The sequence below is a fragment of the Aptenodytes forsteri genome, unplaced genomic scaffold, assembly GCF_000699145.1.
Source record: "Aptenodytes forsteri isolate BGI_AS27 unplaced genomic scaffold, ASM69914v1 Scaffold402, whole genome shotgun sequence".
NCBI classification, from domain to species: domain Eukaryota; kingdom Metazoa; phylum Chordata; class Aves; order Sphenisciformes; family Spheniscidae; genus Aptenodytes; species Aptenodytes forsteri.
This window is the reverse complement of record NW_008795144.1, coordinates 542,111-568,702: the sequence shown is the minus strand read 5'-3', so window position 1 is coordinate 568,702 and position 26,592 is coordinate 542,111. Positions and strand designations below refer to the sequence as shown.

General features: G+C 39.6%; 1 protein-coding gene across 2 annotated transcripts in view; it reads left to right on the top strand.

Annotated features, from left to right (window-relative positions):
* Window positions 1-24,100, top strand: part of MEGF10 (multiple EGF like domains 10) — an 81,922-nt gene extending 57,822 nt beyond the window's left edge. Inside the window, exons 13-24 of one of the 2 annotated variants that reach the window (XM_009278514.2) lie at window positions 1,205-1,351; window positions 3,721-3,855; window positions 4,228-4,356; window positions 7,457-7,585; window positions 9,284-9,412; window positions 11,971-12,099; window positions 12,616-12,852; window positions 14,161-14,288; window positions 14,458-14,581; window positions 16,820-16,864; window positions 18,467-18,673; window positions 19,641-24,100. In XM_009278514.2, coding sequence (XP_009276789.1) covers window positions 1,205-1,351; window positions 3,721-3,855; window positions 4,228-4,356; window positions 7,457-7,585; window positions 9,284-9,412; window positions 11,971-12,099; window positions 12,616-12,852; window positions 14,161-14,288; window positions 14,458-14,581; window positions 16,820-16,864; window positions 18,467-18,673; window positions 19,641-19,801 — 1,700 coding nt within the window. In that variant the 3' untranslated portion in view covers window positions 19,802-24,100. The remainder of the gene's footprint in view (window positions 1-1,204; window positions 1,352-3,720; window positions 3,856-4,227; window positions 4,357-7,456; window positions 7,586-9,283; window positions 9,413-11,970; window positions 12,100-12,615; window positions 12,853-14,160; window positions 14,289-14,457; window positions 14,582-16,819; window positions 16,865-18,466; window positions 18,674-19,640) is intronic. The other variant, XM_009278515.2, reaches the window with a different exon arrangement.
* The last annotated feature ends 2,492 nt before the right edge of the window (window positions 24,101-26,592 follow it).

The following is a 26,592-nucleotide window of genomic DNA, read 5'->3' as shown; positions in this document are numbered from 1 at the left end:
CATATTTTGCTGGAAATACTTACAAAGCAAGACATGCTTGTGGTTGGATTCAGTCCACTTTTCCCTTAGCGAAGGGCTTCATTCAGTAGAGGCACTATAATAATACTTAATTGTTAATGCAAAGTACTGTAGACACAATACGGTCTGAGTTCCACAGTGGTGCCTGCTGGCATTTAACATGCAGCATGCTTTTCAAAAAGCAGATAATGGAAAAAACAAACAGGAAAGTTATATTTAATGTTGCTGCATTGCAAAGAAAAAACCCATCCCATGATTGGATGATTATGATTAGTGGTTTGTATTATGATTTATGTATAGGGGTTCAGGTTGTGGCCATTTTATAATCAATTTTATGCCAAAAATGGTTAGACAAAGCACTTACTGACCAGCATCCTTAACACTGTTGCAGCTAAGCATTTTGGAATGCTCACATGGTGTGTTTGGAAACCCTTTGTGCGCACTACATTTTTCCATTTGGTATGAGGCTTAGCAGTAATCAGCTCACCACTAATTAGAAATCATTCTGTGTCCTGCACCCCATTATTACACAAAATTATGTCAGACCTTAAGAATTTTTACATTCAGAAGGAAAAGTTTCTGCAATACCTTTTATCATGCATTTCCCTAACATAAAATTTGAAAATAAGCTTTTGCTGTTTTGAAACAGCCATTATGGAGGAAGCAAAAGTCATTATTTTGCTGCATTTGAACTACTTTCTACTTTCGATTCTCTTTATTGATACCAGTGGTGAAAGTGAGAGGAATAAAAGACATTTTTAAATTTTTATATGCATAAAGGTCTTGGAAAATTATGGAACTCTTTATACTATTGAGAGGTTTGCATTCATCTTTGTAGATCTTAAAGTGTCGGCAGGCAGGAAGCCTGGAGGTAGCATCCCATGGAGCTCATGTTCCATGTAAATCTGCAGAAGTGCTTTCCTGTTAACAGAACTCAGGATCAGCCCTTATGTACATCTCATCAAAACTGGAATACAAAAGAAATTCACTGTTCTGGGGGAAGGCAGGAGCAGAGATGCAAGTTTACCTTGTTCTTGTTCTGTTTTTCTGATGTTAGTGATATTTTCATAAACAGGTTTTGTGAGCTGCGTTTTAAAAATGAGTCCTCTGAGGACCAAAGGTTTAAACTAACTACACATAAGAGTTCTTTACAAAGGCTGACAGTTTTGTTTATTTATGGTTGCAGGCATTCACTGTGACAGTGTGTGCGCTGAGGGACAGTGGGGTCCAAATTGCTCATTGCCTTGTTACTGCAAAAATGGAGCATCCTGCTCTCCAGATGATGGAATCTGTGAGTGTGCACCAGGATACAGAGGCACCACTTGTCAGAGAAGTAAGGACAAAATAAATGCTTTAAAATACCTGTTCCTCCCTCCCTTACTTGGAATACATATGATATAATATCATAATGCTTTGCTAATTGTAGTATGAAGTACTATGAAACACTCCTTGATTGGACATTTTGTCAAAAGGTATGAATATACAGAAATAAATGTTATCTGAAATTAACAAATATTTCCAACTAGTAGTGCTTTTCTTTTTATGGTACAACTTTACTTGTATTCACTGTCCTTGCCGTGATGTCATTATGCACATGACTTTCTAAGAAATTTAGTAGGGGATTCCATTCTAACGGCAAGCATTTCCAAAGGTGATTGATGCACATTAATTTTGTAATACATATTTTGGTAGGTAAATAAAACATGCATGAGTTTCAGAAGCTAGAAACCTTAGCTTCCCGTTGAGTCTGGTAGGAATCATTGGCTTAATTATTGCATTTTTTTAACACTTATTTTGAAGCAGCAAAGAATGGCTAGTGAGATCAGGCCTCACAGTAAGTAGAGGATATCATAGGTACCCATAGTTGCATTTGAAAAATTTCTCTCTGTAAAATTTAAATGTTATAATTTGGTATAAAAAATGGTATAATGAGAGATACAGATGAACTGAGGCAAATTATACCAGAAACAAGGAGGCAAAAATAAGTTGATGTGCAAAATATTTACCTTCCCAAGAAGGTTTGTCACAGTTTGCCAGCAGTCTAGCTGTCTTCAGTTTGAATTTTTGAAGGTGTGAGAGGAAGGTGTTCAGAGAAGAGAAATGTGAGTCCTCTGCACTTGGAGGGTAGCCGTGTTTTCAGAGGAGGTCTCCCAGAAACAAGGTCAAGAAGTAGGTGGTGTAAGGCCAAGCGGAGATGCTACTAGGTCCTCCAAAAGAGGCTCGAAAGGCAGGAGACGACATGAAATGATTACTAGAAGGTAGAAGGAGAATCAGAGGAGGATGAAGTCCAAACAGTCCAGGAATGGCAAGATTTCAAGCTGAAGAATGTGATTGCCTATGGCACTACTAAATCCCACATTAGTGTGTCATTAGTATTCCTTAAGCATTTCTAACTAAGTGCAGTAATTATTCTCACTATCTAATCTCTAAAGGCCTTGCAGTTAATCAGTTAATCAGTTAATCCAAAGGCAGACTAAGGGTAACACTACATGTAAAAATGTTCCCTGTGTTTTGGAACTGTGCCTGTAACCTGGACAAGAGGCTTCCAGTCCGGTGGCTCTCAGAGCCCCTCTCTGATGCACGGTCTGGAGGCCGGGAAGACAAAGGTCATACGAATAATTTGGATCCCAGTCAGAAAGTGCCTTTTCAGTAAACAGGAAGACCTTTTGGCACTGTTTCACTTGGAAAAGTTAATCTCTCTATAGAGATCTGGACACATAACTTGTATCAAGTGTATAATTAAAAGACTGAATCTTGAATGAAATTAAAATATTGAAAAGATTCCAAGTTACTTTTCATCAGTGCTAATTGCTGCTGTGCAACAGGTATTTCTGTTGATGCATTACCTAATATTCTAATTTATCAGGAAATAGATGCCAAAAGGGATTAGAGCAACAAAGAAGGAGATTTTATGCAACAGCTTTTTTTTTTTTCCCCTTTTCTTTGCTTTTTTTTAAGAAACTAGTGCCTTTAGCATGAGAATTAATGGATGACTCTGTATTTCTGGTCTCAGGTTCTCTAAAAGTTAGGTGATGCATAGCTGTCTGTACCATGTAATGAGTACAGTGAGTACCTAAATGAAAGGATGACTGGAAAACTTTTGTACATTTTTCTCAGTGAAGTAATGGCTATTTCTGTTCCAAGTTAGGAAACACATAAGGAGTCGGGCTAAGATATGACCCTACTCATCTACAGAAAAAAGATTGGAAAACTTTTGTACATTTTTCTCAGTGAAGTAATGGCTATTTCTGTTCCAAGTTAGGAAACACATAAGGAGTCAAGGTCTAAGATGACCCTACTCATCTACAGATAAAACTATCCACTCTATTTTTTTAAATTACTTTTCTTCAAGTATGCTTTAAAAGATGTTCATGTTGTAGAGAACATATAATGTATAGCGTATAATATATAAAGTATATATGCATTTCAAACATAACCCAAGTACAGTGTGGCCTGACAAGTAATAGAATGTCAACTAAGTCATTAGTAACAAGAATATAGTAAACCCTTGAGGACGATGAGCAAATCTCGTTTCGTGAGTGTAAAGCATTGAACTGTATGAATAATAACAATGACCATTGCAACTCTTGTGTATTTAGAAAGCAGAGCTAATTCAAAGTCAGGAATAAGTGCACTGAAGAGTAGTTCACGGCTGTATAGAAAGTGCAGGATGCAATGACAATCTGTTCTTTCTGATTCCAGTTTGTTCCCCTGGGTTTTATGGACACCGCTGCAGCCAGACATGCCCCCAGTGTGTACACAGTAGCGGTCCCTGCCACCATATTACTGGCTTATGTGACTGCTTACCTGGATTTACAGGAGCCCTCTGTAATGAAGGTACAAGTTGTGATAAAGACTCTGTGGGATGCAGAGACCAAGCACTGTAATAATTTTCATTCCATCACCTGGAAACTGTAAAACCAAAAATAGCTTGTTGTAGTATGTGCAGTTTATAAATTAGGAATCTTAAGCAGGTTTAAGCTGTTTGTACATTTGATCCTTAAGTATGAAACCCACTGTATTCTTATTTGTATTATTTGTATAATGAGTATGTATAATGGGCTTACCAGAATTTATAATGCCTTACTTTAACGTTATACTAAGCAATACGTTTCTTGATCCAAGTATCAGTTGCTTTCTCTTGAAATAAAGAAAATACAATCTTGTTCTGATTACTAAGGAGTTCTAATTCTGACAACTTGTTCTCAGTATGTCCCAGTGGCAGATTTGGCAAAAACTGCATTGGAATATGCACCTGTACCAATAATGGAACGTGTAATCCTATTGATAGATCCTGTCAGTGTTACCCTGGCTGGATTGGTAGTGACTGCTCTCAGCGTAAGTATCAGCTTTTTTTTTCCTTTATTCTTAATTAATCAGGGTTCGGCTATTTAAATTCTCTACCTTTTGGTAAAGAAACACTAAGTCAGAAATGAGGACTTCATGGTATATAACGAAGATATCTTAAACTCTTCTGCATTTCATCAGCACTATCAGAAACACGTTTGCACTATGATTTTTCTAATAAGTGGGCTGGAGCATACAACAGGAGGGATAAATTTTCAGTCTTCCACTGCCCAAAGAAGGGTTGTTTCAGAAGTGCACTGTGAAAATACAAGAGGCAATGCTCACAGGTTGCAGCAAGGGTGACTTTTACTAGATACAAGAAAAAAAATTTCTTACTGTGAGAGTGGTCAAGCACAGCAACAGTCCAGAGAGGCTCTGAAGTCTCCAGCCTGGAGGAGGCTGTGAAATTATCATTGTTGAAAATCCTTTGAGTAGGGTGTTGGACTAGGTGATGCGAGAGGTCTCTTCCAACATGAAAAAGTCTGTGACTTGATGAATCTTGCATTGCAGAGAGGGTTCTTGACCTCTTGTTTGCTTGTCTGTAATTAGCTAAATTATCTGTTTGTTTTGCTAAATTATCTTGCTTGTCTGTTATTATCTAAATTAATAATTTAGTCTTACCGCAGTAGTGTTGTGAACATCTCAGGGCTTGTATCCTCATGACAGTCTTATGAATAGCAGAGGTATTATTTTACAAATAAGAAGCTGAGGCACTGAAATACAGGGTGTTTTTTCTTACTACAGTTGCATAGAGAGCTACTGGCAAGGCTCAGAACAAAGCCAAGATTTTCTCAGATACAAGTTAGTGCTCTGGCTGCAATACCATCCTTATTCTTGTTAAACATTTGAACATTTTGTTGAGAAATTTTTCACTGTGACTTTTTTTAAGTGCTTATAACTTTTTGATGGATTTTTCTCTTTCTTCCTTTTATAAATGTTTCACAGATACACATTTTTAGTGTCATACTACCTCACTCGATGAGTATTGTCTTAGTATGCTAAACTCAGTGAAGACTTTGTTGTTGACTTAAAAAGGAGAAGGGCTAGGCCCTAGTTTTATTACATTTCATAGAGTTATTTTATTAAATAATTAGGCATTCACTAGATGCCTTGCTGGGTCTATGCAAATTACTAATGACAGGAAAGAAATATCTGAAATAAAATTCTCACAAGGTACCAAAATCCACACAGTCTGAAACACATGCATGCCAAAAGTTCAGTCAACCCATTTTTATGAATAAAAGAAGCTGTACCAGACCCTGATACGTCAAAATTGAAAAGACAGCGTGCTGGGGTTTCCAGGGAGGTGCATTTCCTAATAACATGCCTCATTGGTTTATATCATTTACAGTTTGCCTGGTCCAGGTTAACTGGCTCTGTACCAGTGCAATGTAACATCTGGTCAATTTGGAAAAACCCCTTTGCTGGCTGAATTCTGTGAAGTGATTAGCATGCACAACTCAATATGATACCAAAATAAATCTTGGGCCTATTCCTGTGGAAGCCAGCAGCAACAAAGGTCCCTGTTTTTATGGTAGAATAAGTAGGTAGTTGGGAGAGTAGCAGAATAGGGGTATTTAGGAGGAGGAGGGACTTACTCACTGAATCAATAACAAGAAAATGGTGCCAGCAATATGAATGGAAGCGTCTATTGAAGCTGTGCTCATGGACCGTAACAGAGGAAGTTTATTTGCTTTGTATAAAGGCCTTTCGTTCACATGGAAAATAATGATTCCATTAATTTCTTTTGGAACTAGCGACCTTTTTGAAACTTCTAACCTTTCGTCTGTATGTGATTTACATTCCTTCTTAGCTGATCACTAATTTCAAACAAAAAACAATAATAAAAATCATTATAAGGCACAACTGAAGTGGAAACAACAAAAAACAACTTTAGTACTTTTTTTCAATACACCATAGTATATTTCTTAATGAAGTGAAATTTGGGCAAAGATAACACTTTGCAAAAATACAGCCCACACATAGATGAGTCATTATGCAAACAGTTAAAGGATTCAAGAGTTTTTATTGCTCTCAGATAGGTCCCTGGACAACCAAATCAGTACACAACAATAAGGAGTTATCAGCCTTTTTAAACTTACACAGGAATAAAGCTAAGGCTTCCTTCTCTGACCTGTTTCTTCTCTCCTATGAAATACTCATGTTGTACTTCCACAAAACTATTTTTAAATTATGCATCTTTTCACTAAAGAAACAAATAAAAACCTCAAGATGTGAATCCTACTGAACAGAAAGGGGCTGTTCTTAGAGTACCCTCTGTACTTAGTGATATTCTGACATGAAGAAAATTATCTTTTGCTGTCTCTGAATAGTAATTAGCATTTTGGAACCACTTCACTATTCTAATGGCAGCACATAATATCAAATTCATTCACCATGACATTTTCAAAGCAGTCAGTAAAATTCTATCTCATAACGTGTTGACATGATTGTGAGTGAAAAAAATCTCCACTTTATAGATAATGACTTGTTTTTTAGAAATATTATATTGATTAACGGACCCACGGAAGCAACTGAGTTAACCTGATTAAGGTACAGTCCTGATTATATGCACCACATTTAGGCAATTATGTAGAATCTAACAGTGGAAATACAAGAAGTAAGCTTAATATAGGGTCTAAACCTATAGGCTGTAAGATGTGTTTCAGCCTTCTCTTTTGAGAAGGTTTGTTTGTTCTCCTTCACTTTTGAGGCTTAAAAGGCTTATCCCCTTGACTGTGCTCAGTTGAACTGTTTGCAGATTGAAAATAAATTAAGAAAGGAAAGTTACATGGCTTTCTCTATGAGAAAGCTGGTATGAGTGTCCTAGTTACTATCAAGTATGTATCACTGGTTTCTTTCACACATTTAATCTTTTTCAGCACTTTTTATCTAGAGTAAAATAATTCCTTAGTTAAAAAAAAAGAATCTGTGGCTATTTGCTCAGAATGGAGCAGCCCAAAAAATGCATTTAAAAGAAAAACAACAAACCCCAAAAGAAGCAGTGCTCATATGAACATAAGCAGCTCTATTCATGGGTATCAAGGATCTTTGTCATTTGAGATTAATTAATTGCTCTGGGTTGTTTTAGCTTGCCCACCTTCCCACTGGGGTCCGAACTGCATCCACACATGCAACTGCCATAATGGAGCTTACTGCAGTGCCTATGATGGGGAGTGCAAATGTACCCCAGGATGGACTGGCCTTTACTGTACACAACGTGAGTGACTTTTGTTATCTGTTCTTAAGTCTACAAATCAGTGACAGAATTTTCCTTCACTATTTTCACACTTTATTCATTGATTTCTTCCCATGCTGCTGAACCTTTTTTAATCCAGAAGATGTAACACATTACCTCCATGGTTGCAGGGGAGGCCCCTGTATAAGCACTGGAAGAGTGCTGGCCACTACATTCGGGCTCCTCTTTAGCTTTCCTTCAGAGGAAGGCAACTTCTGGCCACAGCCAGGCATCCCTGTGGAAAACTGTCATGTGCACATGCAGAATGAATGACTCTGACATTCAGATGCTATCACTGCAGATGCACAGTTATGGCTGCAGTCCGTAGCTTGGATGGTGTCAGCTCTGCAGGCATTCCCCACAGGGTGGGATGACAGTACCGTCTAACTCATTCCCTCTCTGAAACCTCCCCAAGAAGTACTCTAGCAGCAGGGACCAACAACCAAGACTGTAAGATAACACAGAGCTGACTGAAGCCATGAGAATAGCTTCTAGCTTAGCTGTGGCTGTGGTCTACTGAGGCACAGTCCCTGTTGTCACTGCAAAGTGATCGTACAGTATATCTCGTATCTGTAATTGCTACCTCCCGGGGGCAATTGCAACAACAGCTCTAGCTCAGCACCTGTGATTCAAATACTGATATAGAAGCTATTTTATTTGGAACTTAGAAAGTTAACTTCACTAGACTGTAATGTTATAATTTGTTTTGGAATTTTCTTCATGTAATTAATACATTAATACTGATTTTTTTTTCCAAGAGCTTTTTATTAAAATAAAAGTACAAGCAGTGCAGTGACTGGGTGTAGGTATATGGCACTCATTATATGCTGGGTAAGAGTTCATACAAAGTTTGAGAAATAAACATTTGTTAGAGATAGATAAAGTTGGCTTCTTATCTTTATCATATTACAGCTTCAGTTTGGTTTATCTTCAATCCAGGCACCCCCCACTGCCTGTAATCTGGGCACAACCATTATCTTTGAACTCAAGAAACATAAGACTGCTAACTGTGTTTTGCATTCAGTGTTTAAATACACATTTTTCATAAAATCAGAACTCTCCTTTTTCAACTGAATAATGTCATAGTGGCAGGAAATAACAGATATATTATAGGGCCATGTGGATGCAGCTCTGGAAGACATTCACTATACTGGTTCAGCTGTCAGCTATCATGGTTATTTTGCTTCCTGCTGGTGAATAATGATCTCTTTGCGGTGATATGTCTTCTTCATACTGAAATGGTATCTTTGTGAGGAGCTGAGATACAATATGTTATTATTTTTCTTTTTTTATGCTTCAACATCAACTGTGCAGAAAATATGTCCAAAGGTTCATTCATCACTGAACAGACTCCCTGCTCTGGTTCACAGACTGCCCTCTTTCTCCTCCTTCAAATATCTTCCTAAACCCATTTCTTCGAGGAGCCTTTCTTGCTGCCTTCTTCTGAACATCTGCTGTCTGCACAATTTCCCAACCTCATTTTTTTGTAGTTTTTGCCTAATGTGTGTTTTAAACCACTTAAAGTAGGGTAGGTCTTGATCTATTGTGTTTATAGAATGCCATGTTGAGTGGCGGGGCTACAGAAATGACTTCTCAATAACATACTTAACCAGAATATTTGCATTTTATTTCTAGAGCGGTTGTTTCACTCCTTTTCCCCTCCCCCTCCTTGTATTGCAGGATGTCCCCTAGGTTTTTATGGGAAGGACTGTGCATTGATATGCCAATGTCAGAACGGAGCCGACTGCGACCACATCAGTGGGCAGTGCACCTGCCGCACAGGGTTCATGGGGAAGCACTGCGAGCAGAGTGAGTAGGGACGAGAATTGTTCGTGCTTGATATACTAACATCTGAGCCGACCCTCTTGTTTTGGCCAGTGTTGTGATACAACCTCTTGGCTTCAGTGGGAATTTTGATGGGGAAAGAGCTTCAAGAGTTGGACCTAGGCTTTTTCCAGACGGATACGAGCCTGCAGAATTAGTTAAGACTGATTATGATTGTGATGGCTGTTTCTTTCCATTTGTAGCTACACGTAAGAGGCATTTGTACTACATTCTAGTTGCTTTGGACATAATGCTAAAAAAACCCCAACAACTCTGTCATGTAAAAGTAACAAATGAATCCAAGTAATTGTCATTAGCATAAACCACAATGAAAACTAATAGTTAGAAAACTAAAGATAAGAAGTACCACATCAATCCTAGTGGATAAAATTAATCTTTGCAATGTGGTTTTACAATACAATTGGATTATAAAAGCATAATAGATGGCATTTTGTTTTCATATGTGTGTGATTCTTTCCCCAAGAAAATCAAGAATAACACCACCGACATCAATGGTGGTATAACATTGTACAACATTAAAAGAATAATCAGGCTCATAAGCACAGAACTGTTAGTCCAACTTTTGCTAACATCAGAGAGTGGTGCTCCCACACTGCATGCATTATGCTGCAGTGCAAAGCAATCCATTCAACCTACTGCTGTGAAGGTTTAAACCTGTCTTTGGCATCAGCGTCGTGCACAGCGCTTTGCTTTTGATGTGTGGAGGACACTGCGTATTACCTGTAACCAGGACTGATTTAGCTGCATCTGGATCTGAAGGGCTGTGCAGTGGCCAAGGTAGCATGTGTCACGACTGGCAGCGCTGTAACAGAAGGGAGGGGAGGTTACCGTCCCTATAGATACACTTTATTCCCTCAGCAGTGGGTCTAGTCCCAGCTGCAACAGGAGTTATGTTTTTAAGGCTAATCAACATCTATGGTAGAACCACTGAAAATTTGGAAGTGGATTTTTTTTTCCTAAGAAAAATACAGGTGCAACAAAATCTGAATGGTTTAGAGGAATACATTTATTTCAATGAAATAATAGCTGGCAACATGTAAACATGTAATTATTAGCTATTGAAATTTTCTTACTCTACTCTGATGATTTCAGTGTTTCACTTCAAAAGAGCAGTAATGTTTAGGAAAAGATAAACTTTTTAAGATCCTCTCTTGATGTCCTGATATCAAAAAACCATTTTGAATACTTTGGCAAATCTAACTTTATTATTATGTTTTATAGATTTTATATTTTATCCTATAATTTGATAATAATAATTTAACAATATTAAACTAAATGTTTTGGTATTTATGAATTTGAATGTCAGTTTTAAAAATAGACTTTTATTTCCAATTCAGATTTCAAAATGCCAAAATATATTATGGCATGACGGTTTTTGCCCAGCCATTGACTTCAGTAGTTATAATCTTGTTCTACTGAATGTAACCAAGAGAAGGAGAAGGTATATAAGCATGAAATTCCACTTGAGTGTGGATTTATCAAGACTGATAAATCTGGCACCTGTTGTGTTACATTATCTTGTAAATAATTCTAAATTAGGAATACATAAAATATGAGTTAGATTCTTCTAAAAAGACAAAAAGAAAAACAAATTAATACAGTTACAAAACTCCTGAGATATTTCAGAAAATTGAGTCTCAGAAGGTGAAGAAATACCACACTTCCTCAAACCATCAGAACTACAATAATGTAACAAGCCACACAGTAACAGAGGTGTGGCAGTATAAAAGAAATAATTTTTATCACTGTGGGATAATTCTCTACCGTGCTAATTACATAATGAAGGAGACATTTTGATCAGTAATTAATTATTGTATTCAAATCATTCTGGGAGAGAAAAAATAATGTAAAACTCTTTCAATTAGCTTATTCTTCGTAATTCAGCATTTTTCTCCTGTAAGTCATTTCTCAGTGTATTCATTGCAGTATCAAAGTATGCTATAAGCAGCCTAGGACCAGTTTTATTTTTATATAAATGCATGGTGTATATTAGACTCATGGCCCTTATCTCTTGCTCTTCTACCACATCAGCACATCTGTCACATGACATGACACCAGCCAGATGTCTGGCTCCACTCACATGATGACGTGATTTTTCAAGCACTGGGATCTGAGTAACCTGGGACACCTGACATTCTGGTGTAGAACTGGCACTTTGTTCACATTTTGTCCATTTCTTCACCATCTTCTACACTTTCAGTCTTTTTTGTGTGTTTTTTTTTCCTTCCTAATTTCACTGCCTTAGTGGCAGCAACATTACAGGTAAAGGAAAATCACTTCTGAATATAGTTTCCTTCTTTCCTGCACATACACACACACATACATATACAGAGCCGTCCTCTTAAGAAAATCTTTTCCATAGAGCTCTACGACGAATAACACATTGCCATCTGCTGGCCGTGTACAAAAATGTATGGGGTTAAAAACAAATGGTAGCATGTATGGTGCTGTAGATGTGTAATACCAAAACGTTTAAGAAGTACTGACTATGTCGGATTTTTATTTCCACTTATTTTGTGCAGAATGTCCTCAAGGTACATATGGGTATGGATGCCGGCAGATATGTGACTGTCTGAACAACTCAACCTGTGACCACATCACGGGAACATGTTACTGCAGCCCAGGCTGGAAAGGGGCCAGGTGTGATCAAGGTAAAGCCTAAATGCAATAAAATTATTGTAATTGTTTTATATAGAACTTGGATTAACCTATTAAATGCCATCTCTGTATCATTCATTAAATTAATCTGATAAGGCATATGTGTTTAAATAGTGTTATTAAATTATATATGTTCTGTAGATTTTGTATTAGATGCCTCAGTGATAGATTATTGGAGCAAAGCACTCAAGTGTAGATTCCATGAAATGTTTTACAGTGCTGTGCTGTCCAAAGCTGCTGACAGAGCATGTGCTTCACCTGCTCTGTGCTTTTGCCTAGACAATGTTCTTACTTTTCCAACTCCATGAAAATACCTCTTTCTATGAAGATGAATGCTTTTCCTTAAGGCTAGGATTGTCTTCACATTGGTTTCTGACATAGTTCTATTTTGAGATTATTAAATACAGTTAAATTAGCAGAAAGATTTAGAAGTGCAATACTGTCTTCTGCTCCTGACACATAAGCCTCTGAATTAATGCCACATATTTTCATTTCTTCTTGTATTTCAGCTGGTGTAATTATAGTGGGAAACTTGAACAGTTTAAGCCGTACCAGTACTGCCATCCCTGCTGATTCTTATCAGATAGGGGCTATAGCAGGCATCATCATTCTTGTCCTCGTTGTGCTTTTCCTGCTCGTGCTGTTCATCATTTACAGACATAAGCAGAAAGGAAAAGAAACAAATATGCCTGCAGTGACCTATACCCCTGCTATGAGGGTCATCAATGCAGATTACACCATTTCAGGTAAGTAACATTTAGAACAGGTTTTTTCCTCTGTCTCTGGACTTTGTGCTTTTTTAGCTGAGCTCTGAAGGGGTTCGGGTCTGCTTGAATGTGCACATTTCACCTTTTCGCATTAGTGAGGGCTGCTGTGAGCAGGAACCCATTCGATTTCGAAAAGGGTGTCTACAGTTCTGCCTTGGAAGCCTTCCTGGAAAGAGAGGCAGGGGAGGGTTTCCCTTTTCAGGAAGAGGAAGGCTGAGAAGGCTCTCAACTGCCTTTCACAGGATTGCAGCCCCTGAGACCACACTGACAGTGGTGCTGGTGAACTAGCACACGAGACCAGTGTGGTGCGATGGTAGACTTGTGTGCTTACCTTTCAGCTATCAGAGACAGTTCACCTGAGTTCAGAAGGATGCTGCCCCAGCATCTATAGCTGCCTAGTTTGTTCTGCATCATAGTCTTTTAATCTCTGCCTTTGATACTATGAAGGTGGCTTCCCCTGGTAAAATGTGTTAATTGTGAGGAACAAGTGAACATATACCTCGCTTTACTGTGTAACATTTTGCACCCTCAGATGTTTTTCTGCATTAAACAGTGGAAGTATGGACATTTCTATTCCTCTGTGCCTATTTTTAAACAGAATGGGAAAGTGTGGCAAAAAATGGTTTCTACTGAGACTTTAAATTCAATGCCTGTATTCAGCAGCTTGAATACAGAAAGACTGCTATAGCTGTAGAAAATGAGGATTTCACACTAGCTGTGGCAAAATTCTGTAGAGAGGCAGATAGCAGAGTGAAGGAGCAATGTTCCTGAAACAAAACAGGAGGTTTTGACCTATGAAAGTGCATGTGAGTTGGGATGCAATGGGTACATGAAAATGCAGGCAATGCTGTCTTTTGCACACACGTATAAAGGAAGGCAGCAGGTAAAGAAGCCAGCAGAAACAGCTGTCAGAGTCAAGAAAGATGTATCAGCAAAGGTGGTGGTGCTCTTGAAGTACCAGAAAATGTTGCTGTGAACTTGATGGTAAGAGTGTCTATAATTAGGGCAATGCTATGACTACAGAGGCAAAAGAGAGCAAGGGACCACAGCAGAAAGAGAAGTCAGCAAGTAACGCTTGTGAATGCTCTTTGCTGAAAGTGAGGACACGACTAGTCAGTTACTGCTCTGTATCTCTCATTTCTTTAAATGAATGCAAGATTTTTAGATTTTTTTTCAAGAAACTATAAGTCAGGTTATGAAATCAGTGCAGCACTATCAAAAACATATCCTAAGAAAGAAATGCCATGTTATTTTTAGTTGTTCATTTTCCTTTCTTTTTCTTTTCAGAAACCATCCCTCATGGTACTGGTGGAAATGCTAACAGTCACTATTTCTCTAACCCTAGTTATCATACTCTAACTCAATGCACTACCCCACCTCATGTCAACAACATGGACAGACTGACCCTGGCAAAGGTAGAGCATAAAAATCTGGATGCTTCTGTGTAAATTAGCCTTTGGTTTATTGTACTTTATTCCCTGATGTTTCATATTTGGTTTATTTTTGCTTTCCCTGATTATCAACTGGAAATTCAGCGACTTCCCATGAGTTTCAGTTTCTATTACCTATCTGTCTTTGAAATAGGCAAAAAACAATCAGCTGTTTGTGAACCTTAAAAATGTGGAACCTGGAAAACGAGGCACCGTCATGGACTACACAGGAACACTGCCTGCAGACTGGAAACATGGTGGCTACCTCAATGAACTTGGTAAAAAAAAAAAATAAAGAGGAGAATGTGAATGTTATTCATTGTGTTTGGGATGGATTGGAAAACAGGGATGTTTTCCTGGTTCTCCACTCAGGGTAATGCGAGGCTTGTCAGACTGTGTGTGAGGTTCAGGGTTATGGGTTTGACCTTCCTTTAAGGCAGTACCTTTAGATAAAAAAGTGACTCCTTGTGAGGAACGGTGAATCAGTCTGATGCCCAGTGCAGACATGATATGCAAAATATCTCATATTATTTTTATAAAAAGATTTGCTTAATAATAAGTTTCATAAAACAATGGGTATTGTACAATAAGGGTCCGCTTTGGCAAAATTACATATTAAAGAGAGGTTGCTTATTCATTGTGTTTGGGATGGATTGGAAAACAGGGATGTTTTCCTGGTTCTCCACTCAGGGTAATGCGAGGCTTGTCAGACTGTGTGTGAGGTTCAGGGTTATGGGTTTGACCTTCCTTTAAGGCAGTACCTTTAGATAAAAAAGTGACTCCTTGTGAGGAACGGTGAATCAGTCTGATGCCCAGTGCAGACATGATATGCAAAATATCTCATATTATTTTTATAAAAAGATTTGCTTAATAATAAGTTTCATAAAACAATGGGTATTGTACAATAAGGGTCCGCTTTGGCAAAATTACATATTAAATGAGAGGTTGCATATATCCTTTTTTTTTTAATCCCCACCAAATGGAATCAATGCTTTAAAAAGTAGTTTCTCATCATCTGAGCTGCTCCAGATGTCAACTGTAGGAGCATCTTCCCAGCTAAGCCTCCTGTTTACTAAAAGACAGAGCATTGTCCTTAAGAAGAAAAATTCCCAAGAAGTGGTATCTGTGTGTATCTTACAGATACATAAAGCTGTATCCTGCTTTATGCTGTCTTTTGCTGTCTTTTCATCCCTTCCCAATCTCATGCATTCCGAAAAGGCTGGATTGCACTGACCATATCTCTAACCAGTGAAAGCCTTAAAAGGGACTTTCAGCGCCAGTATAATTTAGATCATTTAATTACCTTCATTTCTGGTCCTTATCAGTATCACATTCTGGGAATCAGCATTATTTTTTTTCCTGCTCATCCCCAATCCTGGTCTAAACACAATTCAGGCTCAGATCTGATTTTTTTTTTAGAAAAGGGTTTCAGTCATAATGCTTTGTACTAGCACTTAAGACTCCTAAGAGAGACAGCCTGTGGTTAACCCACTGCAGTAGATCTTGAGTAACAGGGAGATTCTAGAGGACTGGATGAAGGCTGATATTATGTCTGTTTTCTAGAAGATCAAATGGGACTACTTGGGTAACTCTAGGCTGGCGACCCGGGCATTAGTCTTGGTAAAAACAACAGAACGGGTGACATGAGATCTAATAAATAAAGATGGGGTAGGAATAAAATTAATTGGTTTAGGTCTCCTCAAATAACATAATTTCTTTCTTGGAAACTATGAATTTTGTTTATAAAGATATTGTATAGACAAAATGATTTTAGGCTTTTGTAAGGCTTCTAGCATAGTACCACAATACAATCTAATTAAAAAATTAGCACTCTGTAATATCAATCAAAGCTGTTTGAATAGATTATTAACCAGGTAGGTGCTAGGTCTCTGAAGACAGTTGTCGGGCATTGCTGATTATTGCTGATGTTTATCTTGGGATTTATATAGAGAGAAATCTGTTACTAACAGATAATTGCAAAGCTGTAGACTTAGGCGCTAGGTGTTTAGGCCATTCCTGCAGGTGAGGGGACTGGAACAGAGTGATCTTGGGCAACGCAATGGGAGTGATTAACTTTGGAAGCAAAGTACCAAGAATTGGAGTGAACTTTGCATACCCTGAGATTTTCAGGTCAACATGGGATGCCTTTCTGGTAGATATGGTTTTTCCAGACAAAAAATGTGCTTTAATCAAACAGTAGTTATTAGGCTCATTCAAGAGTAACTGGGGGAAACGTAATGGCCTGTGACATATGTGAGGTCAAACTAGATAATTTAATGGTCCCTTATGACCTTAACCACCTTCCCTGTTCAGGAAGCTACTGTTTGAAAGTGTGCAAGCAAATAGTAACAATGCTTCTGTAACCCTATACTGGGCAGTTTCACAGTGCTTATAAAAGAATTATTCTGCTAAGGTAGAAATGAGTTACAAAGCAATTTTTAAAGCTTTAGAAGCTGTTATCTAATCACTTTTCTTTGATTTTAAAACTACTCTGTTTTTTATACCATTTTTCTCAGGTGCTTTTGGACTTGATAGGGGATATTTGGGAAAATCCCTGAAAGGTGAGGTTATTTTCTGATGCATTTAGATGAAATGACGTAGACATTCAGTTTACTCTTCTAAATTATCTTTGGTTTCTGTGTGAAGAGAATATAAAATAATTTTGGACTAAATTATTCCTAGACAGTGAATCAATACATGAAGTTTGTTTGCTTTTTTTTTTCTCCTTTGAGGGGAGGGTTTTTAAAAAAATACAACAAACCAAGCCTTTCTAAGTCCCCTATGTGTCACATACATCAAATGTTTTTGTAATGCTTGAGTCACAAAATGGCTCTATTCTAGACAGAAGAAGAGGGGTGACCCTTGAATTCAGCCTAGTGACAGGTAAGGACACATGCTGCCTTTGATGAAAGGCTTTAAAAGAGAGCAAATTCCTCTTGCAGCTGGCATGGTCAATGTAGGACTGCATGACTACAAGCCTGCAGTGCTTCATCACATTCACTGCAGGCCTTTGGAAAGGATATCAATACACAGAGAGGAACGAAAAGCTTCAGAAATTCAGGGTAGTGATGATATTTTGATCTTTTTAATTATCCAGTTTTCTTGTAAGACTTTATACTGGATCATACTGGTGTGTGTCACTATTTTTGTAATATGATTAAGGTATGCCAAGGCTGACTAGAATGCCTGGATATCCAAACAATGAAAAAAGTGTAGCTAAGTCCATGTGAACAATGAGTAGACATTGTGAACAATGTAGACAAAAGAATCTGGTTTGTCACCTTGTGTATAATACAGGACAATTAAGTTGAAGGAGTGATTTATTATACCTGACATTTCCTGGTTTTGGAGGATTAGGGGAAGCCAAATTTAAAATATCTTAAAGAAGTCACAAAGTTATGAGCACCTATCCACTGACAGGTTCACCAAGGTCAGTCTCATGCTGGATATTTAGAGTCGGGAACAAGCTGATAAAGTCTTGGCTCTAAAGCTTAAATAACACAGCATATCACAAAACAACACAGAGAACAAAGTAACACGGATACCACAAAATCTCTTCCCAGCATAAGAAAATACGTCTTCTCTTAAACTACAGTTATCTGTCCTTCAGTTAAATCCTGAAATGACAAGCCACCTGATGTTTGCTTTTCATTTCTCCTATGTGCACCTTACAGAAACTTGTAAGAAGCTGGTTACTCTTTTGGTGTGGCTGCATACTCAAACTTTGCACCAAACAGGCCATCCCTAGAAGTCACCTTACCATCTGCCCAGACATTGCTATTGGGAACAGTCTTAGATCACTTATTTTAAGTGTCCCAAGTTTAGCACTTGGAAAGGCAAAAAGTATTCTGAAGTGCCTATTAAAAACTGATTCTACACATTATATGTATTTAATGCTAGCTACTATTTTAACCAGAATTGAAGGTGCTCAGACTTTGCAACAGGAATTTGCTGATGGCAAGATCAAGCCCATAAAAGAGCATTGCAGTAAAGGTGCTTTCATTAATTGCTGTATAACAATTTTGAAGTGTTCTGACTGGTTTCCACTTAAATACTCATTTATGAGTGACTTTTTAGAACTCAAAATTAAAGAATACCTGTTTAGTAGCAATGTCCATAGTATGTAGCATGCTTGAGAGAGCAATATGTTTTTCTTTTTGCAGATCTAGTGAAGAACTCGGAATACAACTTAAGTAATTGCTCATTAAGTAGTTCTGAGAACCCATACGCTACTATAAAAGACCCGCCAGCTCTTGTACCAAAAAGTTCAGAATGCGGATATGTTGAAATGAAGTCACCAGCACGCAGGGACTCCCCATATGCTGAGATCGCCGGCTCTGCTTCAGCCAATAAGAACGTTTATGAAGTTGGTAAGTACAAAATCTACTTCTAGATGTTGAAGGTTAAGAACAAAGAGCACAGGACTTTTTTTTTTGTTTGAATCAGTTTAATCAAAACACATGAAAAATCATTGAAAAAAATGATGATGTGTTCAGACTCTATTTTCTGCTCAAAAGCTATAACAACGACCTCATTCTTTTGAGATAAGTGGTGTAATTCACAAGAACAGAGTTTGAAATACCTTCAGCTCTGTTCTATAACCTAGAGGTATGTCTGGTTTGAAAGCCTTTCTTTAAACAACAGCATAAGATAAGCTTAGCATTTGATTGCAATATAATTCTACTCTAGATTAGGCTGTTAAGTACTGAACGCAGCTGGAGTAAGTGTATGGGAGGGATAGAAAAGATCTGTTTCCTCCTCTTGATCAGAAAAAACAGCATCTTCACCCACAGACATAGTATTTCACTGATACGGACCCTATCTAGTCACTGCATTACTGTAGTTATAGAAAACTTTGAGGTCTTGTGGAATGGTAGTTATCCCAATGGTCTGTGGACTGGAATAAAGTGTTATGTCACATGTCATAGGATACCATTTTCCTTTTCTGTCCCCAGTTAGAGATTCCTCTGAAATCCATCAATATCCCCATTGTGTTTCTAAGGATTTTTATGATCTTGATTAAAAGCCCCGAATTTGGGCTTTTTATTAGTTTGTCCACACACAAAGAACAGATGCTGGTCCACTTGCTTCTGCCAGTAAATATACTCATGGTAGGGCCCTGCTGCAAGCCCCCAGGTGTAACTTAGTGTAAAGCCAAAACACCTTAATATCAACCTTTGTTTCCACACCTGCATTTCAGGACTCAGCATGACAAGGAATCTTTATATTGAAGCAGAAAGGAGAGGGTATTTTGTAATGCAAACTGAAGTGAAATACAGTGTTTGCCTTCTGTTTGCTGCTTCTAGTGTTGAATGTATGTGCTCTCTTTTATCACAGAACCTACGGTGAGTGTTGTCCAGGGACCATTCAGCAGCAGCGGACGTTTCAGCCAGGATCCTTATGATCTTCCAAAAAACAGCCATATTCCGTGTCATTATGACTTGCTACCAGTTCGAGATAGCCCCACATCCTCTACGAAGGAGGTCAGCAGTGAATGACCCCAAAAGCTGATGGGTAGCACAGTGGGACTCTCAAGGGGCAAAGTGGCATGGTTGTGCTCCTTCCTCTAGTTTACCATCGTATTTGGCTCCTAATCTGTCCAGCAGACAATTGCTGTACATTAAACAATCTCAACATGAGGTTTGTATTATGTATACGTGACAGATGGACAAATGCCACACTCTGGGGATCCTGATCATTCTTTTTTTCATGGCAGTAAATTTTATAGAAACAGGTATGCAACACATTTATACTGTAATATACTGGCTTAAAAATACTAGTTTGCAGATCAGTTTTGATAACATCCTATTTCAGCAACTTTAGATTTAGACTTCATGTTTGTCATGTTTCAGAGTAGAAATACTCCCAGGACAGTGCAATTTACCAAATACCACTTCATACAGGTGATCTGATTCACTAGTTATGTAGAAGAAAAACTGCCTTGTCAAATTTTACCTTCCATTCTGATCTTTAGTCAAGACATATTAAAAAATAAGATCTGATGGGGATAAGTAAGTACAATACTGCAGTTGTTTGGGAAATCCATCATCAGGCTTTTTTGTCCATTACTGGTGGTGGGCATACCTTCCTTGAATAGTTTTGGAGATAAAAGCATTGCATACATCAATATGATATGATGCCTCAAGATCTCTTGGTACTCCAGACCCAACACCAGTCTTCAACAAATCTTCTGCTACCGTTGAACTCCATATGTTGCAGTTCTGACCACTATTTCTGCCATACACAACTAATAATCCATAACATATCAGTAATTACTTCATAAAATATGTAAATTAAATCAGTTTATTTTTGTCACCATGGACTGATTATGTAAGGAGTGGACAAAGGTGATGACTGCTGTAAATCTTAACTGCAAGGAAAGGTTTACATTTTATAAACAGGTAGTAATAATGACTGTAATATAGGATAAAAATAGTAAAGTGTTCTCATTTTTTTTTCTTAGAAATAAGTAAGCAATCTCTGTGCATACTTGCTAAAAAGGCACCTTTTCTTTTTTATAGTTGATGTAGGGAAACAGATGCTTAAGCTGGTCTTTTGCATTGCTAATAATGTGACACATGTACCCCCCATTCTTCATTAACTTGTGTCTCCATTTTTACGCTGTGTGTCTGTGTTTCTAGTGATCTAGCTTGTAATTGCAAAAATATTCTACTGTGTGTCCATTTCTTTTGCATTTTTGCCAACTGGCCTTTATTTTTCTGGTTAAAGGGGACCTCTGAGCAGGGGGAGAGGATTAAAGTAAGAATTCATGTCACACTGATGTCTGTCAGAGGTGTTTAGCTAACACATAATAGTTTAACTTAATGAATTAATTGGGGGAAAAAAATCAAGGTGTTTTTGTCGAGGATAATAACAAGAATGCAGGAGTAAAAAAAGGTCCCTCTTTAAAGTTTAGCTTATTCTGTTGACTATATGGATGGGGACCATCTTTCCAAAAGGCTCCTTTCTCTCCCTCCAAAACAGTCTGTTATGAACTGTACAACTCGGTGGAAATTAAATTTGCCAGGGTATCCATCCATCGAAGCAAAATTGTCCCCTAAACACGTCAGCCTAAAAATAAAATGTTTGATATAGACTGGACATTCTCTTTCAGTGGAAAGTTACCTTTAGAAACCTAAAAATGATGTGGCAGTATTACTTCCAGCTCCTGCTGATGTCAGTGATGCTACCTGCTAACATGCCTGTAACATAACCCCAGCAGGCTTTTCCACCCTGCCCTGGTGGTAACTCTGTAGCTTCTTGTGAGTAGGTTGTCCCAAGGGTTGGTATATCCCTGACTGATGGGGAAAGGATACAGGCAGTTGCATCGTATGGCGTATCATGGGAAGCACTAGTCCTTTCTCCTTCCAGTGCTGGGGTCACATTTTGGCACATGAGATTTGCGATATACTGTAACGATGTGAAGGGCAGTCGATAGGTCAAGAGTTTGGTGTATGTGCTCTCCGGCTTAGCACAGGGAGTGCCATGACCATTTTTATCTTGCATCTGGACTGCAATACAGTCTGAGACAAAGAATTATCACTATTGTAATAGCACTGATATATTCCTAAGGAAATCACAACCAGTTGCCTTTGGAATACTAAATGCAACACAGGATCAACTGGAAGAAAAACTGAAAAAACTTTTGGAAATTTTTTTTAAAAGGAACCCCAGAGCTGAAATGGAAATACAGTTTGCTTTTATTTGTTGTCAGTGAAGTGGTGATAAATGAGATGTGCATCCGAAGACATCGCTGCGGATGTGCCCAAGCCTGAGAATGTATATGCCTGTATGAAGTGCCCTGTAACATTCTTGGTTCTTGCTGGCCATGAGCACTGCCGGCTTTGCAATTCCTTGGGCATTTCTTGTATATCCTTGGAATAAATAATTTGATCATCTTTGGATTTTGCAAGTACAGAAATTAACTACAAGATTTCAAAAGCCAGTTACCATTTAATCCCTCCGTAAGACAAAGTATTGATTGGGTTTGTGTGCATATAGATAACATGTAGAGCTACTGGTTTGTCCATGTGTTTATACTGTGTGAAACAGACTTTAAAATAAAACCTTTCTTCTCTGAAGCCATGAACAGCAAATGCTGTGTTTAGCAATTGTGAGCTCACAAAAATTTATTTTCTTACACTGTGTAAAATTTGGAGACCACTAGATAAATTCATCTTCATAATATAAACAGTTCTTTTTTATATGAAAAAGTGAAGAGCTGAATAAATTATATTTGTTTGAAAATTTCCAGTATGTCACATATCCTCAAGTGATATATTCAGCCAAATATTCATGAAAACAGATGAGTTTCGGATAATTTTGCCATTGTGTATGTTCTAAATATACACATTACCAAAGTCTGCGTTTCTATATGTGGGTAAAACTCCTGCTGTGTAGTCAGCATAAACAATGTCTGCATATATCCGAGCCGGATTTGCAATACATATAGGTCAAGTAAACAACTTGTGAATTTACTTCAGTGAATGATCGTTGGTAGACACTCAGATTGCCTGCAGGGGTAATACATTCTTGTTAAATGATAGCCACGTATCATTCCAGAGGAAAAGAGCACATGGGACTTGCATTAGCAATCCTGCTGTCTCCTGTACGGCTAGGGAGGCTTGCTCTGGAGTACACTCTGCTGTCAATTTAAGAAATCCCCAACTCAATCCTCATGACTGTCACATAGCCCTTTTTGTAGATCCCAGTATGCTCTTTAGAGAACTTAAATATTTCTGAACATGCATACTATATTGTGGTGGGAACTAAATGAGTAAGTTGATAAAATAGTTTTAGCAAACACCACCTACTCAGAGAATTGGCTTCACCACAGACAGGAATGGAAAGAGATGCCTTGCCTCTATATATTTACATTACAATAGTGAGAAACATAGCATTGAAAATGGAGATAGCTATCCCCTAGCAACTTGTTATCAGTTTAATAAAGTGCAAAATGCTGCACAAAGTGAATAGCTGATTTTAAAGTAAGTAGTGAGTATAGACTTTAGGTTTTAAATAATGTAGGCATATTAATTCTGGTCATTTAGAAGCATAATGAACCTCAAGGCTTTTTACTATATCAAAGATTTTTAATCATAACACACTGTTACACATAAAATTTGTCCTTATCTTCATCTACCCAGAGAACTCCCATTAATTTTAATTGGAGATGCGCATGCAGATTACAGGGGAAAGAAGATTTCATTGTACTCATACTTTCTGCTGAGACAATCTGCAAAGTCAAGTTAATATTGAAGTGAAGTTGGGATAAAAGAAAATAAAAAGTGGGGAATGTGTTATTTAAAATATATTGGATTTTCCACGTACTGTGACTACAGTTGAATTTTTTATTAGGTATGTGTCCAAATAATAATCCTTATACTGAAGCTCTAAAGTCCAGACTGAAGAATACAGAGCTAATTTTGACAAAAATGCTTTATATTAAAGATTGTATATATAGTAGTTTAAATGACTGAAAACAAATGGGTGCATGTTTATTAATTACTGTAAAGAAAACCTTGCCATTTGGTACACTCATATTAGTGCTAGAGCACTGACCCTAACTCTTCTATCTTCAGGTTTTTAGCCCACAAGACTTCACTTTGATATGATTGAATTGTAATATATTTTTAAAGAAAACCTATCAAGTATGCCTGGCTTTTTTTCTTAGCTGTAACAAAAAAGTGTTTTGTTGTGAAAATATATCCATTTTCCAAAGATGACTGATGTTCATCATTCTGCCCTTCACTACCATTTATTTCACTTCACATACCTGTAGGTTAATGTAATAAAGTTTCTAATGAAAGATGGGAAATGCTTTGAAATTTTTTCCTTTGTTTTTCGTTTGCTTAGGATGGATCTTGAAATAGCATGGGAAATATAAAAAATGTTATCCTTGCCCATACTGGACCACCAAGTAATGTATTTTATTTTCTCTCTTATAGAAAGCAAGTAGTTTATGAGAGGCTTTGCAGAAAATCAAGGCCAATTTTGAACTGCTGAACTTCTGTTCTGTTCCTACAGGAATTAATTCTGTAAACGGGACGATTCTTTCAAGCCTGTCTCTTGAAGGCTTAAAGCTTTAACCTTGAGAAAGATGGGGAGCTGAGTTACCAACAGCAAGGCATTTCCCATTTTAGTAGGATAATAGCCTTGGGTTAACCATTAAAAAGCCAGTAACCAAAGTACAAACACCGCATAAAAGGGGATAACATAATGTAATTTCTGTTTTGCAAATCTGACCCCCTAAAATGAATCTAAAACACTCGCTACAGATAGATGGAATGGGAAATTGTTCTTTACTATCACAGTTTGATCAAGGATGAGAGATTTGGCATTAAGAACTAATCATAGAATCATAGAAACATAGAATGGTTTGGAGGGAAGGAAATACAGGAGAAGACCCGCCAGAGCGAGCCACGTGCTGCCTGTGACGCCCCGTGGGAGGAATCAGGGGAGCCCAGAGGGCTGGCCGGCAGTGCTGGGGTGTGGGGAGAGCCTGTGGGACTTTGTCCTGCAGCCTCCCAGGGAGGCACGAGGTGTTACCGAGTGAACCCTCTTGCCATGTGTGCCTGGAGACATCTGCCATGGCCGGAGCGACCTGACGGGGCCCTGGGAAGGCACGGCCGAGGCCTTGGTGACTGGCGTGAAACACCGATGCCAAGCACAAGACAAGAGGTGGGGGGATGGAGCGGGCAGTGGCACTGCGGTAACCCCAGATGCGTGTGCTGTGGCCACAGCACTGCCAGGGCGAGTGCCACGGGCGAAGATGGCCGGTCGTGACGTCCCTGAGCAATGGGTTCTGTTGTCACCGAGTTCCTAAGCGATGGGTTTTGATGTCACCGGGGGATGAGCTGCAACGTCTCCAAGCAATGGACTATGATGTCCCCAAGCAAAGAATTGTGACCAGGCGTCCCTCGCTGCTTATATCCGGGCGCTGAGTCTCACCCAGCCAGCTCGTGCCCGCACTCCAGCTGAGTGAGTGCAAGGTTTGTGGAGTGTTGAGCAAGGCCTTGGTGCTGGTGTTGTGCTCAGGGAGTTGTTCCTTGCAGCTCTTCGTGCCCGACCCCAGAGCCAGTGAAGGATTTTCCCCAGCCCTGCCAGGTTCAGGCAGCCGGGGCATCCAGGAGGCGCGCTCGCAGCAGCAGAGGTGAGCTGTGTGGGGAAACCTCACCCTGGGGAGCTGGGAGGGTTTCCGTCTTGAGGGACCTGGGCATTTCTTCCACCCCTTCCCAGGCCAGCCCATGACCGTGGCCTCTCTCTTCTAGCGCGTCACCCGCTGCTGCAGCACTGGTGAGAGGGAGCGTCTCGACATCGCCAGCTGCCCCCAGCCCACCGCAGCGAGTGGAGAGCATGGCCACGGAGCTGGACAACCGCTGTCCCATATGCCTGGACAGCTGGGACAATGCAGCCTATGTGATGCCATGCCTCCACCAGTTCTGTTACCGGTGCATCCTGCGGTGGGCTGACAGCAAGCCCGAGTGCCCCCTCTGCAAGAGGAGGATCCTCTCCATCGTGCACTCGGTGCGGGCAGACGACGACTTTGAGGAGGATGTCGTCACACCACCTGCGGCGTCATCCGTCGCCGGCCGTCGGGCAGGAGGAGCTGCTGGCCGTCCAGCTGCCCACAGCCCTGCAGCAACAGAACAACAGCCTGTGGAGCACCAGCTGCCCAGGGCTCCTCTGGGCGGCCTCCAGCCGAACACCTGGGCATCCCTTTTCCGGGGCCACCCAGCTCTCCTCCAGCGCCTTCTGCCCTGGGTGCGTCAGGAGCTGGCACTGATCTTTGGGAATCGGTGTTCGCGGGCAGTCATAGTGGAGGACCTCATCATGCCCCTCCTGGTCCTCTTTGGGCTGGATGAAGATCTCCTGGTCCAGCTGCTGGGAGCCTCCCTCCAAAACCGTGCGGCGACATTTGTGCACCAGCTTATTGATGTTGCCGTGCAACGGTGCAGCGGGGAGGCCCGCCATCTGCTGGGCCTGGAGGACGGCCATGCTGCTGGCAGGTGGGAGGGCAGCCCTGTGACTGCCCCTGGCCCCGCTGCCTCCCGAGGAGGGTCTCCCACACCTGGCCTGGCCCCCTCCGACAGCCCTGAAGGAACCAACGCGGACGACCTCCCCAGCTCCTCAGCAGCTGCCCTTCGTGGGGGTCCCGGCAGCCCTCCCTCTGCCCCTGTTCCTATCCCTGGGGAGCAGGAAGAACTGCAGGAGGAGCCTGAGGAGGCTGTGGCACGTCCATCTACTTCCAGCTGGGGCAGGGAACGCTCCCCTGGGGGGGCACAGCAAC